At 40.4% G+C, this 26995-nt stretch overlaps 3 protein-coding genes across 4 annotated transcripts; 2 read left to right on the top strand and 1 right to left on the bottom strand.

The window, feature by feature from the left end:
- Positions 1-8593: 8593 nt before the first annotated feature.
- LOC143329487 (7-alpha-hydroxycholest-4-en-3-one 12-alpha-hydroxylase-like) lies at positions 8594-10409 on the bottom strand. Its single transcript, XM_076745398.1, has one exon. The coding sequence runs from the start codon at positions 10394-10396 to the stop codon at positions 8861-8863; it is 1536 nt and encodes a 511-aa protein (XP_076601513.1). The 5' UTR covers positions 10397-10409; the 3' UTR covers positions 8594-8860.
- Positions 10410-14345: 3936 nt separating this feature from the next.
- higd1a (HIG1 hypoxia inducible domain family, member 1A) lies at positions 14346-16680 on the top strand. Its single transcript, XM_076745867.1, has 4 exons — positions 14346-14507; positions 14993-15067; positions 15237-15371; positions 15608-16680. Exons 2-4 carry the CDS (start codon positions 14998-15000, stop codon positions 15679-15681), a joined length of 279 nt encoding a protein of 92 aa, XP_076601982.1. The 5' UTR covers positions 14346-14507; positions 14993-14997; the 3' UTR covers positions 15682-16680.
- Positions 16681-18292: 1612 nt separating this feature from the next.
- On the top strand, positions 18293-25749 carry ccdc13 (coiled-coil domain containing 13). 2 transcript variants are annotated; one of them, XM_076744132.1, is made up of 15 exons: positions 18293-18411; positions 18979-19185; positions 19394-19536; positions 19622-19764; positions 19885-19968; positions 20054-20170; positions 20298-20402; positions 20809-20970; positions 21057-21233; positions 21728-21916; positions 22097-22197; positions 22440-22502; positions 22619-22750; positions 23560-23670; positions 23819-25749. In XM_076744132.1, exons 2-15 carry the CDS (start codon positions 19004-19006, stop codon positions 23856-23858), a joined length of 1749 nt encoding a protein of 582 aa, XP_076600247.1. In that variant the 5' UTR covers positions 18293-18411; positions 18979-19003; the 3' UTR covers positions 23859-25749. The 2 variants fall into 2 exon arrangements, with proteins under 2 accessions (XP_076600247.1, XP_076600248.1); XM_076744133.1 differs by having other exon boundaries at positions 18345-18411; positions 20057-20170.
- Positions 25750-26995: the final 1246 nt, after the last annotated feature.

The following is a 26995-nucleotide window of genomic DNA, read 5'->3' on the forward strand; positions in this document are numbered from 1 at the left end:
GAGAGAGACAATGGGTCATTTTTCTTCAAAACCCCTCACCACCAAGTACAGGCAGGACACTCAGGAGACCAGCATCCTGCCAAAGACCCCATTGTTCCCCCAGCCCGTCCGCCCGCTTTGCCATGGCCACTGACTGTTTATTTATTTAAATCAGGATGACTCTTACTACCATCCCATTCATTCACTCAGAAATTATCAGTGACGTAGCTCTGGACCTCCAGAACCTCGCATTTCCTGATTTGGCTGTGTGCATATTTATGTGTGCAAAAATTGGGATTATTGCCAAAGTGATCACCGGCTATCCACATTATTTCCAACATAGTATTTTTAGGGGTTTAGTCAACCTTCAGTGCATTCCTGGGTGTTCTACACATATTGTTATCAACTTAAAGCTTCTTTTTAACATGTTTCGAAGAAGGCCTGTGTAAGAATTCACAGGTTCCTTTGCCATTTTCAAAGGTTATTTTCAAGGCCAAGAAAGCTTGTGTAAAGCTTTTCCTCAGCTGGATGCAGAGGGCTGTTTGTTGTTTTTCGTCAAGTGATGGAAATATGGCATGACAAGTCCTTTTCCTGATGAGCCGTGGCACGCCAAAAACTTGATGATCACAAAAGACATTCTTTTGTTGGCATTGTGTTTGGCCTCTTGTCCTCTTTTGGTATCACGAACTGTATGAAATTGAAATTAAATGTAAAAGTAGCAGCTATAATAACAATTAATTTAAAATGTATTTTTATCAGCAATGCACCGCAAAGTGTGCTAAATACAACAGACAACACAGAGTGTCTGAAACCCAAATGTTTTTTTTCCTGTTTAAACTGCAGTTAGATATAAAATCACAAAAAAGATGATATAAAGGCTACTTGTCATGTTTATTGCTTTATTCTAAGCACAAGTCAAAAGTCCAACCAATAAATCCATTTTTTAATAAACTTACCCCTTTTAAGAATTAATATTGTAGCAGCACAATAAATATTTATATCACCACATTCCACATCCACATAAAATATTTGTAAGTCTTATTAATCACTGTTTATTCAGCTGCTGCTTCCATTTCAGGACATATTGGGACTTTCTCCTCCCAACAGGATGCAGTTGGTTAACCTTTGCTCCAAATGTTTCCCTTCTTGTGCCACTTTACGCTTCTGCTCCACTGCTATTAAAGATAGTGAATTGGTGATTTAATTTATTTTTAATCATTTTGAAATTGTGTTTGGACAAAACCAACATTTTGAAGGTGTCACTTTGGGCTCTGGGTATTTTCAGAATTTTTTTTACAAACCAAATCAATCAATCAGTGGAGAAAATAATGAGCATATTAACCCACAATGAAAATAAAACAAAATAGTTCACCTACAACCAACTACAACAGTAAAATCCTGATTTTACTTAAACACACAAGTAATAATAATTTAATGTTGTATTATACAATACTGTATTTCCTAAAACAAAAGCAGGTGGTCTCAAATAATTGTTGACACAATTAAATACAGGCCAGGAGAGAAAAAAAAAAAAGGATTGAGTTGCCTGTTTATCAATGCGCATGCTGACTAAGCATAATGTGCATTTTCATTGCTTTAATTGAATAAATTCAACAATGTAATCATGCTATTTTCAACACTGCTCATCAACAGTATTATTGTCCTGTTTCAGTCATTGTACTTATGTGTTAATGTCTCAGACTGTATTTTGTAGTAATGCACAAGTGCCACAAGATGGCAGAAGCGACATTTGAAGTAAAGTGCGAGTCACTGAATTTGTCACATGTTGCTGCAAATATTTAATTAAAAAAAAAAAAAAAAAAAAGCCCCGTTAAGACATGGATTCTATTAGCTGCAACATTAGAGGGCTTTCAGTCTGAAAAGAATACAGGAAGCACTGGGTTTATGTTAAAAGCATAATACAGAAACAAAAATCAACAGCACAAGCAGCTCAGAAACAAGGAGCTCTGTACTACATGACCAAGTATATTGCGAACAGTGAAAGCACGGTCAGGCCTCATATATAATCAGCTGAACAAGGGTGTTACCCCTTAATTTGTCATCCACTAATTACAGGAAGGAAAAACCCAGCAAAGCATGTAGCAACTCTGCACAGCATGTCTCAGCTAGACCATAACCTGTTGGGGCACACATTTAGTGACAGATTTAATACTGTCACAGTAGCTTGCACTGATATTCATAGAAAAAGACGTGCTTCTGAATGTGTCCCGCTACCCGCTTCATGTTGAAGGACACTGGATTTCATTTTATAGTATGCACATACATCACTGAAATCATGTTCATCATTTTTTATTGCTGTGAGCGGGCAGGTCAGAGTGATCACAGATTAGATCCCTACTGATAGAGAGATATATGACATAAGTCGCAGATTTTTTAATCAACATGAATTCTATTTATATCCCTTAACTGGAAGAAACATACCGCTACAACTGTGACCATGTATAGAAACATGATAAAGCTAAATCTGGTCAGTTTGCAAAGGCCTGGATATCTGCATCTCTCCAGGTCTGCTGAGATACTGAATTAATGAGTAACTGGTCAAAGTATGGTGCCTGCTTTATCTGAGGTAGAGGATGAAGCATTAGAGAGCAATGTCTGACCTGGTTGGCATGGAGCCAGATGCTTTGCTCAAACAGTGGGATTCACTGTTAATCTACTGTCAGTAGGTTGTTTCCACTGAGGTGAAGAAAGGTTACCAAAAGGTGACTAAAGTTTATGAGAAGTTTTTGTAGGGAATTTCTGTTTTAAAAGCATAAAATAGATACCATCACATCTGACGTTACATTAACTAGGGGCCTGAGTCTGACTTTGATTTGTGAGTGAAGAAAAAAAAGATGGGGGCCCGGACAGCTGACTCAAATAGATAAAAATGTGTCAACACCTTTTGCAGTCTAGAGAAACCTTAAACTTGCAACATATAATGCAGATAAAAAAGGCCCCTAAACATCTTATCAGTATAGCATCAGCATGGGCTCTGATCATGGCTGCAATATCAATAAACCCACATGAGGAGCTGGGTGTTACAGGTATGAGAGGACGACTGTGTTCAGGTAAAAAATGAGCTGAACTTAAAGTGATATTTACTCTGTCCACAAAGAGTCCTTTTCTTAAAATGTGAATGCCCGACAGAGGGGAGGTTGTTTCAGTGCTTGATTCGTCCTGCATCACTGAAAAAACTTGAGCAATTTGTTGGCAGACAAAACTGATCTGACACACAGTGACTTTATATTTATACCAACGAATTCAACAGTTCAAAAGAGAGCTCTTCTTCTGTCCGACACAATCTTTATGCTCATCCCCAGCTAGTAAATCTAGCAATATTTATGAAGAAAATAAATGTCAAGGTTTAAGGCTGAACAAGTGAGTACCAATGAATCTACATTCTGAAAAATAATATGCAATCATTAAATAATGGCTGGATGATCTGTGTAAAGTCCAACCAAAGTCAGCCAAGAAAGTCAACAAACTGTTGCTCAACTGTTCAGCGAAACATGACATTTCAGTTCCAGGAGGAAAAAAAAAAGAAGGATCAAAAATCTCTTTTGCCAGAACTGTTCAATCGATATTTGGGATCATCGGTTGCTTTATATTCCAATTGTAATTGTATATTTCAGGTGATTATCCCCTAATCATGCAGTCCAAACCAATAATTTAGTATCTCTATGGAACAACCTGTGAGTGTTTCCCAACCATTTGATTAAACTCTGCTAAATCAAGATTAAACTGGTCTGAAACATGTCACATGAACAAGTGCAAAGTACACACACACACACACACACACACACACACACACACAAAAGACAAGTGTGTACTAATGCTGAAAGGTGCTTCTAATATTGTGTCCCTTCATTTCTGCAGATGTGCAAAGACATAAGAAGCACATTTTTTTGAATAGTGCAACCTGACACAACTCCACAAACACACAGGGTTTAAGAAGCATCTCTCTCACAGTGTCTTGGCAAAGGTAGAAGTCACTGCACCATTATCACCAGGTTTTCAGTTTCCTGGCTGCTTACTGCATGATTTAAGATTCAAGAAAACACCTCACAATCTCAATGTTGGTCTCAGCTTCCAAATTGGACAGGATCAAACAAAATGAACCTTTAACCGCACATGTAAAGCTTCCTTGATGTTTTATGAGTTGCTGGAGATGACGCAGAAGTGCAGAAAATGGCATTGATTACTACCAGATGAGTGAGTTTCAACTCACATCAAAGCAACTGTTCCAGTTAATAGTGTTGGGAGGAGGTTTGTTAACTTCCAGTTACACATCCTCTTTTTCATTCTATGCTTTATGGTGAGTGTTCTTTTTTATGCTCTTTGATTGGATTTTAATTTTACAATATTCTGTTAAGGTTTGGGAAAACCTTTAAATAAGTTTTTGTTTGGGCTCAAATATGCAGATCAGACACAAAGGAAAAATGAATAAACAAAATTTCTTTTAACAACAAGGAAGAAACAGGAAGCGCACTCAAACTGAGTGGAGACGAACGATCAAACAAAAGGAGCTCTGTAACACATGTTGAGGTAAGGCACAAACGCTGACGAGGCAGGTAGGCACTGAAATGAAAGGGACACGGTACGTGGTAGTGCAAACAAAAGAGTTCAAGGAGAGAATGTCAACAAGGAGTAGCCACACTGGGCAACAAACAAGGAAGCCACAAATGAATCAGGACAATCTGGCAACAGGTAACAAAGGGAGGCTCCCTTTTATCCTGTACCCTAATCAGGCTGATTCGCAGCAGGTGCCAGATAAGTGCAAGACACACCCAGCTTAGACAAACAGACAGACAGCCAAATGACGCTAGGGAAAAGGGGAAATTTGAAATTTGATGACTTTTCCTAGATTAACCCCAACATTAGAAAAAGTGAAATGTTGTCTTTATTCCCATTTCCATGTAAGCTGTACAAAAAAATTTACTAATTGTCTTTGGCTCAAAATGACCCAACAAAAACGTGAACATGCTTTAGTTCTGTCTAAGATCAATCAGTAGCAGACATAAACATGACAAGACATGTGGTCTTCTCCAGCGGAGTGCACTACCTGTGACCCAAGGGGGTGGCACTATAGATGAGAGTGTCTAGAGATGTGAAATCTCTCCTGTCCAAAGGTTGTTGTCCTTTCCGGCAGTATATGCCCAGCAAGCCGGCAAAATATGGGATCAAGTCATGGGTGGCCTGCGACGCCAAATCGAGGTAGGCTTGGCAGATGCAAGTCTACGCCGGGAAGCCGACCAGTGGAGGCCCAGAGAAGAACCAGGGGACGCAGGTTGTGCTTGATGTGACAAAGGGACTGAGGGGTCACAATATCACATGTGACAATTTCTTCACCTCTTATGAACTCGGACAGCTGCTCCTGAAGAGGAAGATCACCGTGGTTGGCACAGTTCGAAAGTACGAGCCTGAGCTCCCACCGCACTGCTTGCACCAAAGGATCAAAGTTTGCCTTCACACACACCACCACCCTAGTTTCCAACAAAAAACAAGAATGTGGTACTTCTGAGGACACTTTCCTCCTACAATGCCTTAATATGGAGAGAGAACAACCCTATCATAAATGAAAACCCTATAAATAAAAATACATTCAAAATTACTTTTGCACATTTCTGCTACTTTCTTAGGCTGTAGGAATACTACACAAATATTGCTTACCACCTACACAGTAAAAAATTATACAATTGACAGTGTCATAGAAGCAAGTGGTGTCTCCTGAATGAATGCAGTCTTTCTGCCATGCGAAGAGGGAAAACTCAGGTATTCACACAATTTGTGGTGAATGACAAGTTGTTTCTTCAGGCGAAAGAGATTTGGTGTTTAAAATTTCAATTAAGCTGCTTTATTTTGGGGGTTTAATGAAGGCACGCAATTTTGACCCAGAGGACACACAATTAGAATATGAATTAAATTCAAATACCCCAACTATTTTAGACCACCACCTTCCTGCTAGTCTGTTCGTCTTTTTTTAAACCCTGCAACTGAACGGGACTGATTGAATTACCATTTCCTGGTTCAACATCACACCTTATGCCCTTTTTGCATCCAAGAGGAATGTATGATCATGTCACTGGTGGTCAGAAACTTTCCACATCTATGAGCAAAACAATTTGAGTAAGGGGTTGAGGATTTGAGGGTAAGGAAGGAGGAAACAGCAACATGTGTTGGACTGTAAACATCAATGAATGAAAACAGATGCTCAGTGTTGTATGTCTAATGATCAGAGTTTGTGTATTTTTCTTTCTTCATTTATTTCTGAACGTCGATTAGGCAGAATGCAACACTAATGTTGTGTTATGTAAAGAAAAGCAATTGAAGGCATTTTGTGTGAAAGCAATGAAAAGTGATCCTCAGCTGAATCCACGTTGACTGCTGTTGTGCAGACCATGTTTTCAATAGTAAATGGAGATGCAGAGGCCCATGTGAGTATGTTTAAACCATGGCACATGGAATGCATTAGTGGCAGTTAGTGTGTGTGTGGATGTGACGTAGACTACATTCCACAACACCTTTCAGACGTAAGACCAGTTAATTGGGGGTGACTGGTGTATTTGGGTACAAGAGCTGTCTCCTCAAATGGAAAACAGCTGATTTTTGGGTGGTTGATAAAGTGATAAGGCATAGTCTACGCTGGTTTTAGAACAGTTTACGTATACCCAGTAAAGCTTCAGAAAATAAACCAAATAGTCATTTTTCAGCCAAGCAAATACTTCTTCAGTGACATTTAGCAGAAAGCTGCACACAGACACAGTGGAAAGCATGCTTGATTATTAACGTTTGTCTGGATATCATCAGTAATTGTTGAAGCAGTGTTCAGTGATGTTAGCACTCCTCTTTGCTGGTACAGGGATGTTTGATTCTGGATCAGTGCTTTTTAATTGCAAGGCGTCAGAAGCAAGGATATTGCTCCAGCATCTTGTCTCGTTGTAGTTCGGGCACCAGTTATGAAACCACAGGGTTCACCTTTCCTGTTTTTCACGGCGGCATAAATCAGATGAACAGCCTCGTTTAGCTCCTTTGGGGGAGTGTTTTAAACAGACCGCATAGTCTGTTTAACGGTCCTGACTTTGTTTCTCTGTTAATAATTTCAGTGTGTCTCCTCTCTTTTTAATCTTCCTTCTTTCTATCTCATCTCCTTCCAATTAAAAGCCAACAATTTGAAACAATTTGCTTGCCGCAGTAGTACCAATGTAATGCAGTGAGAGTTTTTGTAGTTTTTATAGTATTTTACAATGGCTTTAAATGCATAATAATTGAGTCGGACTGGAACTGTCCATTTTATAAGTTTGTGTTTAAGTTAAAGGGACTTTTTACCTTCAGTGCTATTGATCCATCTAGTTTAGATTGTTTTGGTTTGAGTTCTGGAGATATCTGCTGTAGTGTTAGGCAATTAGTGTTTAGGGGTAAGGTTGGAGCAAGTCTCCAGGAAACAAATGTAGGTCAATGTTATTTTGTCAAAAGTGACGTAAGTAAGTTTGTGTCTGTGTGTATGCCACCTAACCAGTATATCACAGCCAATGTTTCAACACACATCAGAACAGCTGAGTGTGACTGAGGGATGACAATACTTTTCCAGAACATCAGCTGTTTAGACAATCTGAAAGGTGCAGTGTGTAAGAATTGGCCACATGTCAAAAACATAAACTATAACTTTAGATGCACAAAATCAGTAATGGAAATCAGCATGTCCATGTTCCTGAATCATATTTTGTATTTCAAAACAGTGTTTCTCTTGATAAAGGACATAGAAATGTAGAAATTGTATGATTGCTGTGATTAACAGCAATTAACAGAATAACCCACTTCCTCTACCTCCAACTTGTGGAAATGAAACTGCAATGAAAACTGAATGAAACTGCAAAATGAGCTCAGTTGGATGATCGTAAGTACAACAGACAACTGAGTATTTTGTTTGATTGAGAGAAATGCTAATTTATTGTAGTCATGGGTTATTAAGCAATTACATGGCAAACCACTAAAGCTCAGAGACCACAGTCTATCACAAGTTTATCTGTTAAAAGATAAACCTGCTCCAGCCTCATAAAATCAACAGGCATTGGCATCATAACGATTGATCTTGTGTCATTTTTGGTAAGATAAAATCTTTATGACAGGTTGAATTATTGCATAGCCATGCAAAGAAGTTCTAATTATCAGTTATCAAGGTTACGAGTATAGTTTCTTGTGCCAAATAACACCCAACCTTGACCTTGAAACCAGTTCAGTGACATTCCATTTATGCACATGCCCTAAAAACAGATCACTGTCTTGATTAAGATGAGACATTAAGTGTAACACAAACTGCATGAGAGACAGAGACTATCAGCAACACCTGACCTCGATTTAAAGGTTACACAAGCAGAAGAAGGATACCTAACTACCCCCATCACAACCATTTCCCAGAAATGCATTTTGATTATTAACAAAAATGACATGTTTTCTTTTTCTACTTTTTAAAAATAACTTTAAACAAAAGTCTTTGCTGAGTAAAATAAAATTTTATTAGCTCAATCAACACAAAATACATGTAAATCATGGTGTAAATCATTATAGAATGCAGAAGAAATAGCTTCAAGAGAATCATCAGTTGCACTGAATACACAACATTTTTTTTTGTCTTTTCCTCTCATCTTCTCCAGCCTTTGTTACAGCCTTCTTTCCCATCACTGGTTGTGTTGCTGTCCTTATTCCCCCTATAGACTAATGAGATGTAACATCTAATGTCATCTGCTTTGCAAGTGTAAAATCATGTTTCATTGTGGGATCTCATGTTTCTTAGAAACACAATTGTCAATTGAAAACCTGCAGAAATGATCAAACTGAAAATTAAACGTTTTAGCAGAAGAATAAAGGCAACTGATTGGTTTTAATATCTGAGTCTGTATTGAAACTGAACGTCTCTGACGGGTTGCATCGTTCCAAAGCCCCATCGCCTGTAGTCAATTTCGGGGATCTTCTCATCAGGATTCTTCAGCTCAAACTCAAAATAGACCAACATGAGGAAAACAAACTGTTTCAGCTCATTGGTGGCAAAGAAACGCCCAGGACACATGGACACCCCAGCCCCCCAGGGCATGTTGTAATACTTCACCTTGTTGCCTCCTTTGTAAAAATCTGTTTTCTTGCTCCCGTCTGGATTCAGAAAACGGTCATATTTGAATGACTGTGGGTCAGGGTGGATCTCTGGGTCAATATGAACGGCGCTGTAAGGAAAGAGCGCTATTCTGTCGCCCTGGCGAATGAAGTATTCACGTCCATCAGCCATCTTGAGGGTCATATCCTGGAGCACAGCTCTGGTCAGGAGGGGTGCAGCAGTGAGTCGGAGGGTCTCCTCCACAGCACTGTCCAGGATTGGTGTTTTCATCAGCATTTCACGCGTGAGGTCGATTAGAGGGCCGCCAGGCTGGACTTGCTGTCCAGATTCCTTTACAACTCTGTCAACCTCTTCCTTCACTGCTGTCATTGCTTCTGGGTGCTTCATGAGAAAGAGCAGCAGCCAGAATGCAGAAGGCCCCGTGTTGCCCTGAGAGGCCCAAAGTAGCACAAACATGTACCTGGTGATCATTGGCTCTTGCATACCTGCCTCCTCTTTAGCCTTCTGCATGTCCCACACCCAGCCACTGACATTGTCCTTAGCCCTCAGCTTCGGCACTGACAGAATGTTCCAGAAGCATCTCATGAGCCTGTCTGCTTCCAACCTTTGCCTTGGTGGCAGGACCCCATAAGCCAGGTTGGGGAAGAGTTTGTCATATTTACGAAACTCGTAATATAAGGCATCTGATTCAGCTCTGTCTTTCTCTTTGGCTTTGTCCTCACCGGCTTTTGACTTGGATGGTTCATTGCCATACAGGGCCAAATAGCCAGCCCTAAAAACAATATTGTAGCAGTATGAAAACAGACCACGTTCCAACCAGGTCCTTTCGCCTGCAGCTGATCCAATGTTGTGCAGCATCAGGTTCTGCAAATTCATCATCATGGCTTGTGTCATTACCTCCAGGCCAACCCCTTTCAGGTGCTTGTTGCTGGACAGGTGGAGGATCTGGTGGTCGACCTCGATAGCTGTATATCCAAACACTCTTTGTACCAGCTGTGCCGCAAATTTGTTGAAGTTCAGCTTTTCTCGGCTCTCCTTAACAAGTGACCCAAATGACAGAGGGTCCTGAAGGAATGTAACATAATATCCTCCCAGCTGAATTGTGAACACATCGCCGTGCTTTTGCTTCATCCTGTCGAGGAACTTTAATGTGTCCCTACGAAATTCTAAGACATGACCCAGCCAAGGGATAAGCCCCTTATCCAAAGGGGGTTCTCCTGGTCGCCGTTGTCGAAACACACCGAGTAGGTACAGCCCTCCAATCAAACAGGCAAGAAAGCCAAGAAGGATCGGCAGCAGCAGCCCCATGACTGAGTCCTCTGACAGCCACACACTGACTTGGAGTTAAGGTCAACATCCAGCATGATAAACAGACTTTTGCTCCTCCTTTTGCTTGTTGGGTAGGCTTCTGCATTCCAGGAACTCCTTATGCGGTAACGACAGGAAACAATGAAATTAACTCAAACAGCATTTGCAGTCTTATGCATTGATATGACATGCTAAAACTATTAACTTTTTGGTCAAAAGATCAGACATGAGTCATATTTTTCATTTGGATATCATTAATCCTCTTGGGTTTTTGGGTATGGAGATGCATCTCTTTGAGTAATGTATTCAGAAACTGAATTAAGAGATGGTTTATCATTTTCAGTGACCTACAACTCTAACACTATTTGTGTATGTATGGAGGTTATACAGATGATTTCAGCATAAGCAGAGGAAGCCACAGTCACTAACCCTAACCCTAACCCTAACAACAGACAGCATCGTGAGAAACTACGGGATATACTGCTAAAAAGGCAAAGCACTGTTGTGCTTGCAGTCTTATGCAAACACAGAGAAGAGAGGAAACATGAGCCGACTTTCAATGAGTAACATCAACCACTAACACGAAACAATGAAATCATAAGTATTTTACATTTAACATGTCCACAAACAGGCCACATTATAATATTGCTTGTTTCATCTAATTCACAGCAGTAGCTGATGACATGATAAAAAAAAGGTTGCTTATTATTCACAATTCTCCAAATACAGTTGAGCTCAGTCAAAAAGGAGAGAAAACGTGCTGGGTAATGGTTTTTGGACCTATAAGTAAACGTCATGTGAAAGTTTCTGATAAGGAAGGCATGCTGCATGTGACATGCAATCGTATTTGACTAGACAACTAACAAACGAACATTTCTTGCACTTTCGCCGGTTTACATATTTTCACATTTTTTCTAACATGGTGAAATAATGTCAGTCTATTTAAAAATATACATCAATCTCTAACATTAACATATATTTGCATTTTGTAGTAATGAAATGGGTCACACTACACGTAAAATTGCGGTCTGCAATTGCAGTTTGACCATTAATGTAAAGAGTCATTTAATTTTCCGAAGTCTGCACAGTTGAAAGACATCTGCTTTCTCTGTTGCTGCTAGGCTGCAGAAGTGGATGTGTGGCACCACCTGCTGGAAATTATATCTTATTGGGAAAAGAATATGGAAAAAGCAGGAGGTGTTCATTATGAGACCACACAGTCTTACCCATTAGTAAGCTGTATTTGTACAAGATTTAATATACTTCATTTGTATTTAAACACACTGCAAAAACTCAGCATTCTGAGCTTTCTTGCTGCCATGACAAAAAAAAAAAAGTCTTCCCATCTTGTTGTGGTTCTTCATCCTGTGAATGTTGTTCATCCTCTGTCATCAACGCAACAGGCATCAATTCTAGTGATGTGCATTTTTATGTATTCAGTAGTTCTTGTTTATCATTTTAGACCAATTTATCTATTTACCTAAATGAATTAAAAGTCATTGAGGCTACATCCATTTTGTACTTACTGTGAAGTCACTGGATTTGTAAAGGTGGAGAAAAAAAGACTAAAGAGGGCTGTGATGGAAAAGGTCAGATGGTCACGAAAAGGGAAATTTTGTACTTGAAAATCAGGACTAATCAGTGGTGGACTCAGGATGTCTGATGAGCAGGGGCGAAAAAAGTGGCACCAGCTGCATGTGGTGAGGAACCAGTCTGCTGTGACATGCTCACATACGCACGCACACATAATATGCATTAATTAAAAAAATAATATGTAAAGATACTGTAAAGACTGAATGAGTGATTTTGATATCCACATTTACTCTGCAGTCTGTCAAACTTAACAGTTACCATTTCAATTCACTCCTGATTCACAGATTGACCGCTGGGTGGAGATGTTTTCTTTCTTTACAACATGACCTGACTTGAGACCAGCAGAGACATATTATATGAAACATATAGGTTGGATCAGCAGAGAGTACAGTATATGATCCGACACCACACAACACTAAACAGTAAAAGTGGACATAAATATAAAATGTGTATATTGAATTATTTTCCTAAAGGGTTGCCTGGATGATAAGTGATAGCTGTTTGCAGCACTCCTTCCTTTATCTCTCTGCTTTAATCTGTGGTGAACAGCAGGGCCTGGTGCATGATCTGCAGGAACAGATTGTCCATAATTGCATAAAGGAAAAGCCAGAGGATCATTAGGGCTTCAAAGCTGTTTTTGATTGCCTTTCTCAAGAAGGCTGAACGCAATCCAGACGCTCTCACAAAAACATGGAAAGTTGCTACTGATAAAAAATGTATTCTGTTGCTTTAGGTTGGAACAATATGAAAGAGTAGAACTACACAAGTTTATTCTAAGCAGCCACATTGCTTTCAGTTGGCTCTGTCACATCAGGATTAGGAAACAATATGAGAAAGAAGTACGCCTAATAATCATACATATATTATTATTAGTAGTAGTCGTAGTAGTATTAGTATTATTATTAAACGATCTGTTATAGGACTGGATATCTAATGTAAATTGTCAAATTCGTTTGAAAGTGGGTCATAATCTTAAAAATCTGCACCATCAACAAGTTGGATTAACACATTGTTCTGATCTGGATCCAGCACGTTGCAGAAACGTGCAGCCACGAGCCCCCACGACATGTTCCCACTGTTACATCATCCCAGAGATCAACATGTGAGGCAAGAGCATTCCCGTCCACCCACTTCCACTTTCCTTTACATGCCGGTAAGACCTGCTGTGGCATTTTTACCGTAAGCTGTTAAAACACTGAGGCGGGGAAGGGATAATAAAACAAAAGATAAATGATGGTGATATCCCCTCGGACCAGAGAAAGAGTGATCCAGTCCTTCATGAGAGGAGCTTGGCCAATTGAAGCGTTGTTAGTTGCATTGTTTCTCCGACAGTGAGAGCAATCTGATATTTACAGCTAAATTTGTAATATGATGACACAAAAACCAGCTGATAGTTTGAAAAACGCGTTTTTTGATTCATTGCGAAACAGACTCCACGCATTTTATGCCGGGGTTGTATCTCACGTTCGTTTCACCATCTTTGATTTTGCAAGGGGATTGTACAACTGATGCTGCGTTCAAGACACGTCGGATTTCCAAGACATAAACTGTTGCCCTTTAACGTCTGCGTAATCCGAACCTAGAGATAACAGACTCAGCTTTATTGACTCAGGTTTTAAATTGCTCTCAGTATTACACACAGTCCCAAGAAGAATGGGTAGAAAAATGGGTAAAACATAAATGTGAAGCTATTTAATGCATTCTAGTAGGTGGACAACACATGTGTATATAAGTATATATAAAGAGCAACAATGTCCCATCACATATAATGTCTACAAGACAAGTATTTCTGTAAATTGTATTCATGCATACATGTCTATACAGAGAGAATATACAGCGTGCAGAATCTGTATTTGACAGTGATGGATTATATGTACATGTGAAACTACTCTGTGTATTTTAATCTGTACAATATATCATTCATAAATTGCAGGTCAGGGAATGTTTTAGTGTTGCAAAGAAACTGACACTACATGACTGATTTCACCGTTCATCATAGTGATGACCTGTGGATCAAAAGTGTTACAGCAATGGCTCTTAGTGGCCCCCAGACATGAGGTCATGTTCAGTGAATTTGAATAAGCCATAGTCCTCCATTATCACTGATAGCATCCAAAAGTTATTGCTTTAAGGTTCAAGGACATATCCCTGCTCAAAGGTTAATTGAGTTGTTCACAAATCTATGGACTTTAATTAACTCACCCTTTAGCTCTATTTCAATACAATACAATGACAAGCTCATTTGATCCATCTTTAAAATTCAGAACTCCCATTTAATGCAAAAAAGAGAACATTTCCAAGGTGCGAACTGTCTTTACGATTTTGTCCTGCGTCATGAACGCAACACACTCGTGATATCCTGTTGACGTCAGACCTGCGTGTCGGTGGTAGTTACATCACGTAGCCGGCTCCTGACTTCCTCCATACGATACGTGCGACCTGGGGTTGAAAGAGTCATAAAACGTCTCCGGATAATTTCATTACAGGCGATTCAGACAGCCACAAACACCTCAAACAGGTAAGAATTCAATCCAGCCTGTTATGGCGTAATTGAGGTTTTATGAGCGGGTAAAACTCGCTCTCGATTGTTTTATTTTATTCTCTGGGGTGTTTCTGCTATGTGGCCTTTGATCAAAATGTAAGCCACTTCAAAACACTCTAATATGGCTTTGCACAATGGTCGACGTGTCCCACGCTGTGCTGTATAAGTTTATTTGGGCCTATAAAAGAGAAAAGGATGCGTTTTCCTGCTGCCCTTCATGTGTAACCTCTGAGCAGTCCAGTGCTCCTCAGCTCTGAGCAGAGGTCCAAACCAGCGCAGGGTAAAGAGTTCATCAGTATTTAGAAGGATAAATCTCAACCTTATCCATTACTGCACTTCTTTCTTAACTTCTTTTTCAGTTTTCGGTGAGGATCTAACATAGAAAATGGATCCCACCTACCGTGAATGAGCTGGCTTGTTATGTAACTTAATAACTAATTTTCCTTCTCTGTCCTTTTTAGACAAGATGTCTACTTATGATGAGAATGAGTCCAAGTTCCTGCGAAAAGCAAAGGAGAATCCATTTGTCCCAGTGGGTGAGTAAATACTTCAAAGTGACCAGAGTTGGTACGTCTATGTAAGTCTGTGTCCCCCTACTGTTTGTGTCCCCCACTGTTTGGACACTTCCTGCTCGAACAGCTATTACACCTGCTTTGTTGTAGCGAGTCATCCGTGAAAATTGATCTGCCTTGTTGCTGCTTGCAGGGATGGCTGGATTCTTTGCCATTGTTGGATACAGACTGCTGAAGATGAAAAGTCGGGGAGACACAAAAATGTCGGTCCACCTGATCCACATGCGTGTAGCTGCCCAGGGCTTTGTGGTTGGAGCCATGACCGTTGGTATGTAGCTGGAAGTGTCACATTTCTGATTAGAACTTAGTTACATTGTTTCAGTTTGCACAAAACTGCTTGGATTTGTGTGTTTTTTAATCCTGGTAATCTCAATTAGCTCGTTACATAATGAACATTTTTACTTGTCAGCGATAAAGTCTGTTCTTATCTTTCCCTCTAGCTTTCATTTTTCAGTAGGTGTAAGTGCTGTCTTGTAACTTATTGCTCTGTTTCTTTGTTTTTAGGGGTCCTGTATACAATGTACAGAGACTACTATGCAAAACCCAGACAAGAACAGAAAGCAGTGCAACACAAGTGAACACGGACTCTGATGTTTTATGTCCCTTAATATTACCTCATATTAAGGTGTGTAGAACGTTAATTTTTAGAGATGTGTCATAATTTTTGTATGCACGCATCCCTTCCGCACCTCACCTGCACTGTAAATAGTTGTAAGTTATTGATTACACTTCCTGTCCTTTAAATAGTACCAGAGGGGCAGGCTGTCACTTCCGTGTTGAGAAGTATTGATCTCAGCTGTATGAACACCTGTTACACTCTTTGTGTTTGCAGTTGTTAACCCAGCTGATCTGACATCTGTGTGGACTTTACTGATAGAGTTTGAATGATATGTGAGTGAAATATTAAAAAAAAAAAAAAACCTAGGTAGATTTAGCAAGTCAGTTTTAACAGTACGCCTAGGTTAAGCCTAGATTTTAAAAATAACCACCAATGGTGGGTAACCTGAGCTTTTTCTGCTGTTGTTTAATGTCTCATACCAGCTGTATTCTTTCATGTACTAATGTACATTTGCCAAATTGAAAATGCTTGCACCTTAGCCCACTTTTTGTAAAATGGGCATCCCAGTGCATTAGAGGCATGTTATGGAAGGCTTTGACACCTCGTCCACAGACAAGGCCTGTGCTTTCAAATCATTCACCAATAAGGACGCAAACGGTTTTTGACTCAATACGGCTTCAGATTATCCCACAAAAGACAAAATCATTCACATGGAAATCAGAAAAGGCACAAAAACCATCAAGTCAACAGCCTCATACAAATTGATTGTAAATGTTTTTCCCCCCATATAATTATCATTACATTATGATACGCAGGGGTCCAATGTTTCAATACAGCAGCTTCCTGAGACACCAGAGCTAAAGTAACTGAGGTACACCGACAGACTGTGCAGTAACCCGTAAAATATCATCATAAAATAGATGCCTTGTTAAGTTATTCACAAAGTTGTGTTGAATGTTGTGTTCGAATACCTTTTTTTTTATTTGGTTATCTGCAAATAAAAATGACCAAGACCTCATTACTTTGAAATTGTGTTGTGTTTTGAAGCCTTCCCGAGCGGCACTACAAATGTGTTTTGATATATACTCACTTGCCAGTTCATCCTGTACACAAAGCTAAAACTAATGCAGTCTCATGTATGTATAATGAGTCAACAGTTTAGTCTGTGTTGGAGATGCTGCTCAGTATAAAATACAATTTCAGAGCCTCCAAAGTGGCCCTTAACTTCTTTTCAGTCTCTAAAACAGCAACAAAAGGTGAACGCTAACACATTCATGATGGTAGGATTCACTGAAGACTGCATTCGTTTTCGGTTACCCAACATACTGAAAATTAAGTGAACAGTTTATGACAAGTTAAGTCGTTGTATGTTCGGTCAGACTTTCTTATTCGTAACTCATGGTGGTTGCAAAATGTCGAGTGCTCACTTCACTGTGCACCAGTTGATTTCTGAACATTACCCCTCCCAACAAATAACACTGCTGTGATTTCCCTCACAGTGTATCGCCCCACCCTAAGATCCAATCTCAACAGGAAATGTATTCCATCAATCTAGCTCTAACATGCAGCGTCACTGTGACTTTGGAGATTCTGCAATGTTGTGTATTACTCACACTAAAGAACACAATGAGTCCAGTCCATCTGAGATCCAGGAAATGTTATGCAACTGCATCAGGTTACACCGAGCACTGTGCTGATCCTGTAGCCTCCATCACTCCTGTGCACAGTTATTCCAAAGCAGCATCCTTCAGGTTGTCTCTTACCTTCAAACCTGGGTTGAGGCGTGACTGAGGCACCTGTGAAGCCTCTGTGGGATTTGCTGTCAGATTAGAAATAGTATTTCACTTTTCAGTTTCCAGAGTCTGTAATAACTAAGAACATAAATGGGTGTAATGTACATGGAGTAGATGCTCCTGGAGCCTGTATCTTCCAATCTGACAAAACAAAATGAATGTGCTCTAGTGTATGTACTCATTATGTTTGGAGACTGAGTACCCCCTTTACCATTGGCAGTTCTACAAAGCTGCTCTATGGTGTATTGCCCCCTTGTGGTCATATAGGATATAATACAATGGTTCTAGTTTTCATATTTCCATAGGGTAAATACTGTTATTCACAATTTTCCAATAGGTCTTAGCAAGTATTTGGACACTTGTTTTGCCGTGTAGTGATCTGCTTACCTGCTGAACAAATGTCTTCTTCGGTGAGACATTTCTGGTTGAACCCCCGCCCCCCAAAAAACTCGCTTTTTGCACTGTAATGTCAATATTTACCGGCATTAGTAACACAACAGCAGGGCAACGTTCATTTATGAACGTTTAGCGAGGAATAATTATTTGTTTATCAGTCAATGAGGTTTGCTACAGCTCACCGTTTAATTTTCATTTCCCCTCTTTATTCGCCAAGTTCCACCCTATTCTCCCTCTGATTGGTTACCGTTCTCGGTGGGGTTGGGTAGGTTGCGATATGAGGAGTACCATTGGTTTTAAATTAGACTAATATATTACGGTAAGCCAATCAGTGGTAGAGTAGGGCGGGTCTTGCCATGAAAAGCAGTCGAACTGTTAAACAGGTAGCGCTGTCACGTTCACATGATGACGACATTCTTGCTCCCGCGAGATCTTGTCCTCTCCTGTGGAGCGCCGTCGCTATGGATACGGATTCTTCGCCTACCATACAAATAATAAAGCCTGCCAGTGCAAAACAGCCTGTGAATTGTTTAGAAGTGCTGCCCGTGGATGAATGACAGGTGAGCAATTGTCTCGTCATTCAACTGTTATCGTACAGCCACTTAGAGAGGAGTTGGAAGACAAGGGTTAAAGTTTTGAGACCCACTTTCAGTCGAATTGTCATTAACATCAAGTTATCTCGCTAATTACTCGTCACGTTAGCTAGCACACGTTGATTTTTTTTTTTTTCTAACAAGACCGGATCAGTTAGTCTCAGTCTGTTTGGGCTCGTGGCTAAAGCACTCAAATGACACGTTGAGGAGCCACGACGAGAGGGACTCTTGTTTTGCTGCTACTTCTACAAGGATGAACACATCCTTAAAATAAGGCGCTTATTTAAACATATATCACAACTTGGTCCGCTTGAAAAGCGTAATTAACTTAAGATTGTCGATAAAAGTAATGTTTATTTTCGTTCAGCTAAAACATGCAAGTGCTAGAAACTTTACTGCTTAACTGCGTTGCTGCCTTCAATTCCAGGGAAATGTATGTTCAAGTATCCATGATATTGCTACTGTATCATTAAATTCCCTCACAATTTTTAGCCACATTATTGATTGATCACTGCCATTTCCTGCCTTTGGAAGTGGAGTATTATCTCCATTATAGATCATGGAGCATGATGATGAGCTGACTGATCTGCGCCTTCAGTTCGAAGCACTGCAAAAACAGCAGGAGAAAAGAAAACTGGATAGGAAAAAGGAGAAAGAAGCGGATAAGCTTAACGCCTGTGCTGCCCAGGATGATTTGGATCTGTCTAAGCAAGGTATTCAGGCAGACAAACTCGAAGGCAGGTGAGTCTTGCAGAGGCTGAGATAAATGTTTACCATGGTTGTTTTCATCTGTGCCATCTTAAGTAGTTTTGAAACTTTATTGATTATACCAAAAAGGAAAAACACGCATTATAATTCATTGGAGTACACATCATCGAAGCAGCACACTATTCACTTGTAATCGACCTGTCTCGTCTGTTTATCATTTACTTCAATAACCTCCCTGTAGACTGACACAGGATGAGAATTTGCTGGACCAGCTGAGGGAGCTTAAGGATGAAAACGGTCGCCTCTTCAAACTTCTGAGTGAAAAGGATTTTGAGATTAAACACCTGCAGAAGAAGAGAGAAGAAGAACGACTGGTTTTAGCAGGTATAATGCTGTAACTTCCACTTCTTCTGCACCACAGGGATGTTACAGATGCATCGCAGCTGCCTCATGACTCTTCCGTGTTTAGGCACATCGGGCTTGGCAGGGGATATAGCAGCCACCAAGATCGTCGAGCTTTCCAAGAAGAATAGAGAGCTAACTGCTGAAATTGAGCGAGAAAAGATTAAATCCAAGCAAAACAGCAACAGAAACAAAGAGCTTGAAAAAGAGGTAACAAAGTTTTGCGTCAGGTGTATCGTTTCATTTGATTTGTTGGATACAGCTGTTTACAATGTGTGCAGTGGTTTAGGGAATAAATGAATAATTGTGATGTTATACTCCTTTCTATAGCTGCAGGCCGCTTTGTTGCACTCCCCATCTGGGCAGAAGATTGATACAAAGTCACCGAACAAGAGGTCATCTGAAGACTGTGAGGTATTTCACCATGAGGGAAATTTTAGGTCATTCTAACTTTGATGATTGCAGCCCATTTTGAATCATTTATCATTTGTTCACAAAGCAGGAACATCCAATGGTGAAATCGGTGCAGGAAAAATTAGCCGCTGCCCAGCTGAAAGTGACTGAGTATCGCAACCAGGTTCAAGCCGTCAAACAGGAGTTGAAAGTAGCTCACAAGGTAGTATCTTTTTTTTTTTTATTATCCTTCTTTAAGTCTAAGTGCTCAAGAAGAATTTCACCTGTTCCTATGATTAAATATGAGTGACTTCTGTGTTCCAAAGTACAATCTGCTGCTGCTGTTGTAGGTTCTGATCAGTGAGGTTGGAGAGGAGGTCAACTTTCAGCAGTTGCTAAGCTGCCCAGGCAGCTTTAGAGGTCGCTCTCAGCAGATACTGGCTCTTCAGACAAGGGTAAGATAAAAATGACATTACGACTTAAGTCCTAATGCCATTCTCAAATTAAATTTAGAAAATTCTTTACAGAGTTAATAAAGTGCTTTGCAAAGTCACTAATGTAATTATATATTGTTATTACTATGTTATGCTCTTATTGAATCAATTCTTTTTTTTTTTTTTTGGTTTTCTGAATTGTTCTCTTAAATGGCCAAGTGGGCTGTTTGGTGAGTCACAGCTGACTTCCTTCTGGATGGAGGTTTATAGTGTTTCCTTGTTTATTTGTCTTTACCTGTAGTTTACCTTATTTATTCTAGTGGTTATCTGTTTTTTATTGAAGTAATCTGAAACTGAGCCTAAATATAACATAGCAAATAACAAATACCTGAAATCATCATTAACAAAACTTGGCATCGTGCAACAGTTGCGAGACCTTGAGCAGCAGCTGAACCAGCGAAGACAGTCGAGTGTCCTCAGTCTAGAGGAAGAGTTTCTGGGCGTGGGGGTCCTTCAGAGAACCCCTCCTCAAGAAAGGAACCTCAGCTACATCCGCTCCATCGAGAAGGAGAAGAGGGAGGCATTTGAGGTGCGGATACTGTACAATAACTGTAAATGAATTGAAATATGAATGTTAATGTTCCAAGGCCCTGCTCTCCCTCCACACTCACACAGAGGATCTTAGTGGACTATGAGGCCCTGCTGAAAGACCACGAGGATGTGAAGAAAAAGCTGGAAGCCTCGAAGGCCCGGAACAAATCTCTGTCTACAGAAATGAAAAGTCTGAAGGCTCAGATCTCCACCCTCCTGGAGAAGGGTAAACATGACGATGAGCTTGTGGATGCTCTGCTGGTAAGGATTAGACCGGGGAAAAACATCAATTTGTGTTTGACTACACGATAAAGTATAATTTGAAAAACTTTCTGCGAATCATCAACATGTTTTCTGGTTGGCCTCTGTGCTAAATTGGATTTTTGTCTGAAGGTTTTTAACTCGTATATCTACGCCCAAATGATCGTGGAATTGTCAACCACAGAAAAGCGTTCAGAGTGTTGGATCTGGAGTGGAGGAATATATTTAATGTTGTAGCTCTGTTCGTGAATTAAGTACGGTTGAGTGTGTCACGTGATTAAGCCCATATGGCATTGTGGTTAAGGAGCAAATTCTTCATGTTGTGGAGATTCAGTTCTTGTTACACAGACCAAATGACAATAAATAATCAGGGATTTCACATCACATATACAGGTTAAAATAAGCCACAGGCTGCAGAAAGACGAATCCTCTGTGATAGGCCTATGCGCTACTACATTGCTCTCAGCAGTGACCTTCCCTTATACCTCTGGCAGAAGCAGCAGACGCGGATGCAGGAGGTGCTGAGACAGCTCAGCCGACAGCAGAAGGCACAGGGCAAGGAGACGCAGCACAGCCCGAGACAACAACTCAGCAGTGAGCCTTCAGAGCACAGCACTCTCATCCAGAAGCTTAAGGCCAAGATCAAAGAACTAGAGGAGCAAATCCAGCAGCTCTCTGTCAAGGTAAACAAAACAAAGACAGCAAAATCATGGGAATGATATCAAAACTCACCTCAGCAAAAACATTTTTCTACTGGACTTCTTAGCAGACAGCACAAAATTTGAGTTAAAAAATGTCTTAATGCTTGGTTATTCCCATTTAATGCTAAGCCAACCTTACATGTATGCAAACATCTGTTGCAGGAAGAAGGCGTGGAAAGACAGGCAAACCCCAGGACAACAATTTGCAGTTCAGGATCTCCCCCTGAAGAGGGAGACAGTTACAAGAGAATAGCAGCTTCGGGGTATGTGTGCTCATAGTAATCATGCTAAATGAGAAGAGGAGATGGAGAATCGGTATTGTCAGTTTACTTTAATGGAATAAGCCACTGACATTTGGTTTTAGCAATATAAGGGTAAATAATCCATTGTGGCTAATGGGAGACTTTGTCTAATCAGGCTATTGATTTTATTTGATGCCTCACAGCTTCGACAGTCTATTCTGTTGGGATTTTCAGTTAATATGTCTGTCAATTTTTCCCCCCAGTTCTGTTTCTAAATTTGGTCACAAACTGGTGCTGCCCGCTGTCGGAAGTAGTATAGAATTCAAGTAAGTGGACATACAGCCACTGTGATGTTACTCATCAATTTATGTACAATGACACTGTGAAGTGAATTAACAAGAATGATGTTTTCGTGTCTGTTTTCTATACTTTTTGCTCTCAGAGGTCCAAATCCTTCAAAATGCCCACAGTGTTCAGCTGATGTGAGCGCAGTGATGACCCACTCGAATGAATATAGAATCCTCTGCGTGGAGAAGGACAGACTGCTCGAGCTGGTGAACGCCTTACAGACAAAGTAATATATACTGTCGACAGGTTTTTTCCTCCACTTTATTGATCTCAATTTACAACCGTCAGTGGTACATGGTGTCTGTTTAAATGCATATCCTGGAGAAACATGGATCTAAAAATCAATAATCAATCAATACCAGTGCTCGCCTGCGTAACTCAAAGATTGATAATGAAGGCTAATATAATAAAATGCCAGTAATGTTAGCTGCTGGTGAAAGACTGCCAGAGCAAAAGCATAACAGCATGCAAGCCCCGGAGGTGAGAGTATCCATGGGCTGAGAGTCTGTAGGCAGGTAAGCCTCAGAACGAGTCACATAAAATCTTTAAAATGTTATTTTTCAGATTTTATTTTGAATTGGCAATTTTGATTTTCTAGTACATCACAAAAATCCAAATTACTTACTTACTAAGGTGTGAGGGAACGTTGCAACACTACGCCACTGCGATATTCTATTGATTTGTAGGCCGTAGTGAGTTCCCATTTAAAGGCCATGGACGCTTATTGCTTTCTGAGCATTGCAAGGCTTTCCAGTTTCCATGAGGTCTTCAGGAGTTCATTTTAGTCATTTAGTCTAAATCTTGAATTTGGCTCTGAAACCAAAAGTTTTACAGTTTCTTCGACAACCTACAGTCTAAAGTTAGTATTAGAACATTTTGCCATTTTGTAAAAAAGTGAGTTACGCAGGCCATTCAAAGTGAATGAATTTCACTATTAAATCAGTGAGTAAATCTATTCATTTATCTATGACTGTCTGAAGGTTCATAGGTCGATCAAGTGGTCTTATTTTTAACATATTTGCTTGAATCTTCCAGAGAGAAAGAGATGAACCAGAAGTTTTTGGAGGCAGAACAAAAGTACCAGGAGGAGCGCCACAGGGTGGCGACGCTGGAGCTGCAGCTTGAGAAGACAAACTTGGATTCACAGTAAGAAGTGTAAAAGTAACAAGGCTAGAAGTGGTGTACTGAGACTGAGTGACAGCATGTCATTGACATTTTCATTTTGTTAATGCTCTGACTCATCAAATTCTCCTTTGTCTGTCTCACTCGTGGCGATCATGACTCCATCCCTTAGGAGCGGCATCCCTCCGCTCCAGGGTGGCAGGAGTCTCTAAATGACAGGAACTGTCCACAGCAAACTGTCCAACAAGTCCGTTGGCATTTGTCAACGTTTCATTTCCAACTGCTACAGCACTGTAGATGTCGTGAACTGGTTCTGAAGACATGCAGGATTTTTGTTTTTCCCCACAAAATTTACACCAGACAAGAGAAACAGTGATGCAATGGACACGCTTCTTGTGGACAGCGCTCATGCTAACCCTCACGTCTGGGCTGCACAGAGATGTTCATATTGCTCTTATATGTTGTCTCCTGGCTGATCATTCAGCTGGAGGAAGCAGAGGTGCTGAGGGCATCGCTGAAGAGCACTCTCCACCGTGACCTGCAGCTCTGCAGTGACGTGATGAGACAAGTCAAGCATGTTTGCCTGCAGGCTCTGTGACAGCCCAGACAAGACACTAACCAGGGAAACTGGCTGGTCCCTGCTCAACCTCACGTCCAGCTGAGCCCTACCTTCTCCCGTCACATGTGACAAACAGCAGCCTGCAGAAAACAGGCTCTCCTCTTCTGCCACACAGACATCATACGGATCCCTGTCTTTTTCCTCATTTGAACCCTCAAAGACGCTTTGTGGTGGTTCCTCTGTGCATGCAGTGACCTCAGTTTAACCACTTGAGTACCTTGAGGAGCAGAGCTTTCAACTTAACCCTGATGGCACCCGACAAGTGTTCTTAGTGATTGCAGACATGTTTGACGCTGATAGGATGTCTCCCCATGGTTTCATATCTTGTGTGCTTGCTGTTTTAGAAATGTCGCTGTCACATTTTATTAAATCCACGTATGTCTTTTCCTCCACGGTCAAAGTGCATTACGGCTCGAAAGAGCAGCAATGTCTGTTTTTAAAGCATTTTTAGAGACATCCAATTTAATCATTAAAAGAAGGAACCGAATTTTCACCAAACAATTAGAAAATGTTGTTTTCCCTCCTGATTATGACCCTCGTAGTATTTTTTGAGGGTTTTGTTTTTTGGCTCAGATGGTTGAACTTCAATATTCCTTTTAAATTTTACTGCTAATCATTTCTGACTCGAAACCAGCTGTGTGGGAATAGTGGTTGAAAATGAATGCGGACTCGAGCTGCACAAACTCCCACTGTAGTCCTCCATACAGTCCCCAGAGCATGTCACACATATGTACAGCATGTGATCTTAAGCTTCTTAATCGAAAGGTTGTCTGGAGTCGTTAGGAGTGGCCTCTACATTCATACTAACGTCCGAGTTATTTTCTTCCGATGTAGCCAAAAGGATTTCAGCAGAAGCCCCCTCCTCCTTCTCCTCTCCCTCCACATCACGCTTAATTTAAAACCATGGCTGAGTTAGTGTGCTGCTTCAAATACCGCACTATTTCTTCCAGGACCCTGTGGGAGATTGGCAGGTCCCCATTGGACTGAGCGAGAAAGTGCCACAAGACAAAAATATCAGAGTTTGGATGTGATGAAGAAAGCCTTTATGCTCGGAGTAACAAAAAACAGCTTGTGTTAAATACCTCCTGGATAGAAGGTGAGGCACCCTTTAATGTAGAGGAGTGAGATGTGTCAGTGGAGGAGCACATGAGATACCGTAAGCTTAACAACGACGGGCCCTGCAGCTTTGCCAAGTATGTATCAAATGCGGCAATGTGCGTCAGAAAGGGTGTTGATGGAGCAAATACTTGTCATGGTCCCTAACTGCATCCAATTCCAGGGAAAATGTTTAACTTAATAAATTTTTGTTTTTTTGTTTTTTTTTTCTTAAACACAACTGCATATAAAAATGAAGTCAGTGTTCATGAGCGTGCAGAATATTTTCCCAAACATGTAATCTAAAGCTTTTATTTTGTGGTAGTTGATAGGAACAATGCCAATCTTTTCGACCTCTTTTGGATTTTAAATAAAGCTTATTGCTGCTTGACGCTCGTTTTACTGTTTTATTTCAGTGAAAAACCAAATGTTGTCATAGATTAGTATGACTACTCTTGTTGACTTCAGTCATTAAGAGTGTCATCACTTTCAAATAAATTACACTTCACCAAACAATTTTAATATTGTTTTATGTAGCAGTATTACGCAGAAAGGTGTAGATTTATTCCAAAATGCCCAATAACCCACCAAACCAAACACAAACTTATGTAAACACAGCATACGTAAACAGCCTCACCTATTTGTCATTCCAGGTTTGAATGACTCCTTTCTCCATCCTTCTCCTCAGAGGTATTCCCTCGTTCTGGACCAATGCTTCCTGCAGACCATTGACTGCATCCAGAAACTAAAGTAAATAGTGGAGCTGTGAACGCAGAGGTTAAAGTTAGCCATCAGTATATGAGGGATCTGTGAACTTTACTCAGGCCAGAAAACGGTTTGTGCCTCTATGAGTCCATTCATCTCCCAGTGCCTCTCATTTACATGTAATGGAAAGAAAATAAACAGCGGAGTCCTAATGTGCTCATTTACAGTAAGTAGAAATAAAGTAATGAGCTGTTATCTTTACAGAGACAGTGGTGAGGCAGTCATGAGCATTTTTTTTTTTTTTTTTTTTTTTTTTTGCGTGTGAAATGTTGATCAAAGTCTGCAGGAGGAGTGAAATTGTTGCTGACACTGATATCCAGAAGTGTCAGCAGATGATCTGATCTTGATTTTTAGCTTATTTCCAAATTTTGGCTTTGCTTGCAGCTCTCCTGGTGCAGCAATGTCAATACTGCGTGCTCCTTTTGTAGTCGTTTTTGTTTATTTAATTGACAAGTGAGCTCCCTGCTTCTGGAAGAGGAGTGAAAAAATACGATAAATATAATAATGATCGGTAGCTTTGTGCTTCTTGAGACACATTGTTCAATATAGCATAAATGCAGCAATATGTCTCAGTGGTGACATTAATGTAGAATATACCAGCTGTATTTTTGCCACTGAGATGCTTTGTAAGACAGCTGTGCAAAGGCATAGAGAGCAAAATGACACTTAAACACAGTGACTCTGAAATGGTGACAGCAGTGCAGCGATATGATCTTTTGACAAACTGTAGCTCGTCACAGTCTGCGCCCTGCGTGCTCTGCTGCTAAGGGCTCCTTTCCTCTCTTCTAGCCACCTAGCTGTCACTTTTGCAGCTCCCCTGACACACACACACACACACACATTCACCCACACACTCTAAATTGAATTGCT

This window comes from Chaetodon auriga, chromosome 12, assembly GCF_051107435.1.
Source record: "Chaetodon auriga isolate fChaAug3 chromosome 12, fChaAug3.hap1, whole genome shotgun sequence".
Lineage (NCBI taxonomy): Eukaryota > Metazoa > Chordata > Actinopteri > Chaetodontiformes > Chaetodontidae > Chaetodon > Chaetodon auriga.